A 6,000-nucleotide genomic window follows, 5' to 3' on the forward strand; every position below is an offset into this window, starting at 1 on the left:
AGAAATTTGTCCAGATATGCCAGTGCAAACTATATTATTTTTGCAAAAATACCAAGTTTTCCAGCTAGTATAATAATTGGTAGATAGTGTTTAAGTGCATGTATGTGAATGAAACAATACATAGTTTTAAGCACATACTGTATCTGTTCCTGGGATCAGTAATGTACAATCCATAAAACTGAACATCTATACAAAGAACAGTAAAACACAAAAATAAAGTTATGTTACAAATCAAGGAAGTACAAAAGTGTTGGTAGGTCTTGCCTTGAAGATTTAGGACCGAATGGTTTGTTCAATGCTTCTGGATCTATTTTTGTTCATCAGTTTATGTTGTTCATTATATTCCACAAATGAGTGAGATTATGTGATATTTATCTTTCTCTGGCTAATTTCACTTAGCATAAAGCTCTCCAGGTTCATCCATTCTGTTGTAAATAGTAAGAGTTCCTTCTTTTTTACAGCAGCATAGTATTCTATTGTGTAGATGTACCACTGTTTTTTAAGCCACTCATCTGCTGATGGGCACTTAGGTTGTTTCTAAATCTTAGCTATTGTAAGTTGTGCTGCTAAGAACATAGGGGTACTTAAATCCTTTCTGATTGGAGTTTCTGATTTCTTGGGATGTATTTCTAGAAGTGGGATTACTGGGTCAAATGGGAATTCCATTTTTAATTTTTTGAGGAAATGCCATACTGTTTTCAATAATGGCTGCACCAGTCTGCATTCCCACCAGCAGTGCACAAGGGTTCTTTTTTCTCCACATCCTTGCCAGCACTTGTCTTTTGTTGATTTGTTGATGATAGCCATTCTGACAGGTGTGAGATGGTACCTCATTGTCGTTTTGATTTGCATCTCTTGGATGATTAGTGACTATGAGCATACTATATATTAAAAGGTTAATATGCAAATCGACCAAACGGCAGAATGACTGGTCATTATGACACGCACTGACCACCAGGGGGCAGACGCTCAATGCAGGAGCTGCCCCCTGGTGGTCAGTGCGCTCCCACAGGGGGAGCGCCACTAAGCTAGAAGCCGGGCTCACGGCTGGTGAGCACAGTGGCAGTGACAGGAGCCTCTCCTGCCTCCGTGGCAGTGCTAAGGATGTCTGACTGCCATGGGGAGCGGGCCTAAGCCAGCAGTTGGACTTCCCCCAAGAGCTCCCAGACTGCAAGAGTGTGCAGGCCAGACTGAAGGACCCCCCTCCAACTACACAAATTTCATGCACTGGGCCTCTAGTTGGTGTATAAAAAAGCCATAGATTTCTGGATGTTAATTTTGTATCTTGCTACATTGCCGAAAATCTAGTAGTTTTTTGATGGAGTCTTTAGGGTCTTCTATGTACAATATCATGTCATCTGTGAATAATGACAGTTTTACTTCTTCTTTTCCAATTTGGATGCCTTTTATTTCTTCTTCTTGTCTGATCGCTATGGCTAGCACTCCCAGTACTATGTCCAACAGGAGTGGTGAAAGTGGGCATCCCTGTCTTGTTCCTGTTCTTAGGGGAAATGGATTTAGTTTTTGCCCATTGAGTATGATGTTGGCTGTAGGTATGTAATATAGGGCTTTTATTATGTTGAGGTATGATCCCTCTATTACCACTTTGCTGGGAGTTTTTATCAAAAAAGGGTGTTGCATTTTGTCAAATGCTTTTTGCATCAATTGACATGATTATGTGATTTTTGTCTCTCAATTTTTTTATGTGATGTATCACATTTATTGATTTGTGGATATTGTACCAGCCTTGCATCCCCGGAATAAGTCCCACTTGGTCATGGTGTATGATCTTTCTAATGTAATGCTGGATCTGATTCACTAGAACTTTGTTGAGGATTTTAGCATCTATATTCATCAGGGATATTGGCCTGTAATTCTCTTTCTTTGTAGTGTCTTTATCTGGTTTTGGGATTAGGGTAATGCTGGCTTTGTAGAAAAGCTTGGAAATGTGCCTTCCTCTTGAATTTTTTGGAATAATCTGAAGAGGATAGGTTTTAGTTATTCTTTGAATGTTTGGTAAAACTCCCCTGTGAAGCTGTCCGGACTAGGGCTTTTGTTTGCTGGAAGTTTTTTGATTACTGCTTCAGTTTCATCGGTAGTTACCAACCTATCCAGGTTTTTTATTCTTCCTGATTGAGTTTTGAAAGATTGTATTTTTCTAGGAATGTGTCCATTTCATCTAGGTTGTCCAGTTTGTTGGAGAAGAGTTGTTTGTAGTATCCTATATAATAAAAGGCTAATATGCAAATTGACCAAATGGTGGAATGATTGGTCGCTATGAAGTGCACTGGCCACTAGGGGCAGACGCTCAGTGTAGGAGCTGCCCCCTTGTGGTCAGTGTGCTCCCACAGGGGGAGCACCGCTCAGCCAGAAGTGACAGGAGCCGATCCCGCCTCCATGGCAGCACTAAGGACATTCCCTGAGGGCTCCCAGACTGCGAGAAGGCACAGGCCAAGCTGAGGGATGCCCCCCCCCCCTTGAGTGCATGAATTTCATGCACCAGTCTCTAGTTTTTTTATAATACTGTGTACGTCTGTGGGGTTGGTTGTTACTTCACCTCTTTCATTTCTGATATACAAAATACTTTTTTCAAATATCTTTTTTTCCTTTTAATCTTTACCAAATGCCTTATCAATAATAGATGACTCCACTTCATATGCCATCATTAGCTAATACCTCCAGGTACACTATGCATTTAGGGTGAAGTTTATTATGATTTTTTTATAAATTTTTATTTGTGATCCTAACTGTTATAAACATAATTATACTGTCATTATAATTATGTGGCAAAAAGCTTACAATGAGAATAAGAGATGGGTCAGTTGTGCCTTTCTTATTCGCCAATGCTTGCATTACTTGTATTACTTTTGATCTCTGACTTTGCAAATTTATATTTTTTAATTCATTTTTATTGATTTCAGTGAGGCAGGGAGAGGGAGAGAGAGATGGAAACATCAATGATGAGAGAAAATCTTCTATTGGCTGCCTCCTGCACGCCCCCCACTGGCGATTGAGCCCACAACCCAGGCACGTGCTCTTGAATGGAATCGAACCCAGGACCCTTTGGTCCATAAGCCAACACTCTATCCACTGAGCAAAACCAGCTAGGGCAAATTTATATTTTAATGTTATACAAAAAGCATAGAAAAATAATAAACGCATGTACCCACTATTCACCTTAAATAATAAAATATTACACATGTAATGGAAGGTCTACAAAATTCTTGTTAGCCTCTTTTCATTTTGTGAGGACTCATTTAGATACTACAAGATATCCATAACCCACTAAAGCACATATAAAATTTAGTACATTGAAGAAAGCAAAAGTGCACATATAAATAACACTGCCAACTCACACACTTAGAATCTCTTGCTCCAAGGTAACTTTGTTTCTGTGTGCAATATATGACCATTGACCTTGCAAACTGTCAAGGGGGATAGTGCTAACCATATACAAATTTCCCACCCACAGTTGGAAATCCAAGTATGCCCAGGGCCAACTTAAATTATACAGGATTTTCCACTGCATGGGTGGTCAGTGCCACTAACAGCTCCCACCCTGTGTCAAGGGTCAACTGTATTACCATAATATAAAGTTTAATTATTAGTTTTAGGTCATTAATAAAAAGTAGAATTCTCATATGTTCTTCATGCACAACAGTGATTTATTTTGGTGATGCATCACACTTTGGAAGTCACTGCTCTAAACTGTAAACACCTCAAAAGCTGAGATTATTTTTTAATTAATTTTTTAAAGAGGAAGGGAAAGAGAGGAAAGGACATCAGTTTCTTGTTCCACTTGTCTTTGCATTCACTGGTTGATTCTTTTTTATATAAATTTTTTAATTTCTTGAGTTAAGAGAGAGAGGGGGGAAGGAGAGGGAAAGAGCAAAGGGAAGAGGGAAAGGGAGAGAGTGGGAAAGAGGAAAGGGGAGAGGGAGAGGGAGGGAGATGGAGAGAGAGAGAGATTTGTTGATGCATTCATTGGTTGCATCCTGTATGTGTCCTGACTGGGATGAATCCACAACCTGAATCCACAACCTTAGCATATGGGGATGATGCTCTAAGCAACTGATCTACTCAGCCAGAACCCAGAAGAAATTTTGTTTAATTCATCATTGTAACTGTGCCATGTTAGAGAATAGTAGGTAAAACAATAATAGTTTGCTGACTGAATGAAACAGAGTTTTCTGTGATGTTTGAAGGTAATTTGGAAGTTTATGGTGGATATACTACTTACTAGTATAAATTTGATATTGTGCTGGCATTTATTTAAGATTCTACTGTTATGAGAAGAAAACGAATTGTTGAAAATAAACAAAGAAATCTTTTAGAGCAGAGAAAACAAAACCCTGGATCTGTAGGACAGAAGTGCAGTGAGCAAATGAATGTAAGTACATTATTAGTAAAACTTTCTATTGAATGGTGGAAAATAGCTTGGAAAAAAGACTGTTCTGTTCAAGGACTCTGCTCTTGCTGTAAACTGTGCCCCACAATAGAAATATAAGTATACCCAAAGTCATTGTCAAGCAGCCTTGGAATCTCTATGCTAGGAGCTTGCTGTACTATAATTATTTGCTATACTAGAGGCCTGGTGCATGAAATTTGTGCACGGATAGGGGGCAGGTGTCCCTCAGCCCGGCCTGCACCCTCTCCAATCTGGGATCGGGCCTAAACCGGCAGTCAGACATCCCTCTCACCATCCAGGACTGCTGGCTCCTAACCGCTCGCTGCCTGCCTGATTGCCCCTAACCACTTCTGCCTGCCAGCCTGATTGCCCCCTAACCGCTCCCCTACCGGCCTGATTGATGCTTAACTGCTCCCCTGCTGGCCTGTTCGCCCCCAACTGCCCTCCCCTGCTGGCCTGATCACCCCCAATTGCCCTCCCCTGCCAGCCCAATTGCCCCCAGCCCTCCCTTGCTGGCCTAATCGCCCCTAACTGCCTTCCTCTGCTGGCTTGATGGCCCCCAACTGGTCTGATCTTGCCCCCAACTGCCCTCCCCTGCCAGCCTGATGGCCCCCAACTGCCCTCCCCTGCCAGCCTGATGGCTCCCAACTGCCCTCCCCTGCCAACCTGATGGCTCCCAACTGCCCTCCCCTGCAGGCCTGGTCACCCCCAGCTGCCCTCCCCTGCAGGCCTGGTCACCCCTAACTGCCCTCCCCTGCAGGCCTGGTCACACCCAACTGCCTTCCTCTGCCGGCCATCTTGTGTTGGCCATCTTGTGGTGGCCATCTTGTGGCAGCCATCTTGTGATGACATCACAGTGGCCATCTTGTGATGACGTCGTGCAATGCCACCTAGGCTTTTATTATATAGGATGGTCAACTCTGGGGGAAAACTGAGGTTATTCACAGCAGTTATTTAAATATACATTACGAAATTACATGCATGGGTGGAGGTAGCAAGGGCTTTAGTCATAAAGACTAGAATAGTTCCTACGGGGATATATCAAGTTGATTACCAAAGTTAAGGGGATTTTCAACTTTTCTTTAATTAGCATGCTTGTATCCTCTATGAGACATAGGGGACGAGTTTGTTTGAGGAACGCTATTTAAGTGGAAAGAGCCACAGAGGATCAGAAAAAGAGATCTCTCCCCACATTAATACTCATGTTACACATCAACAATCAATAACAAATGAATAGGAAGTTTCATATGGCTGTTTGAAATAGACATCTATACTAATAAAAGGGTAATATGCTAATTAGACCGGGAAACCTTCACCACATGCATATGGGCAGAGCCTTGGCAACAGAGCCGAGGCGATTTCGGTTCGGGCGATCAGGCTGGTGGGGCGGGGGGGCCAGCTAAGTTCAAGTGAGCCAGAACAAGCTACAAGGGATACTTCTAATATGGAAGAAGGTATGTTTCAACTTAGACATTTTCCCCTGACCAGGGCATTTTTTTTATTCCTATATGTATTTACCCAAATACCTACATACTATGTGAGCGCTCAGAGCACCACTTTGGACTTAATTGTCCACCCCCTGTACATTCAGA

General features: G+C 42.1%; 1 protein-coding gene across 1 annotated transcript in view; it reads left to right on the forward strand.

Moving 5' to 3' along the window:
* CEP126 (centrosomal protein 126) overlaps nt 1-6,000 on the forward strand; it is a 66,221-nt gene that overhangs the window by 45,013 nt on the left and 15,208 nt on the right. The window contains 1 exon segment of the mRNA XM_023758844.1: nt 4,278-4,390. Coding sequence (XP_023614612.1) covers nt 4,278-4,390 — 113 coding nt within the window.

Source organism: Myotis lucifugus, unplaced genomic scaffold, assembly GCF_000147115.1.
Source record: "Myotis lucifugus unplaced genomic scaffold, Myoluc2.0 scaffold_139, whole genome shotgun sequence".
Lineage (NCBI taxonomy): Eukaryota > Metazoa > Chordata > Mammalia > Chiroptera > Vespertilionidae > Myotis > Myotis lucifugus.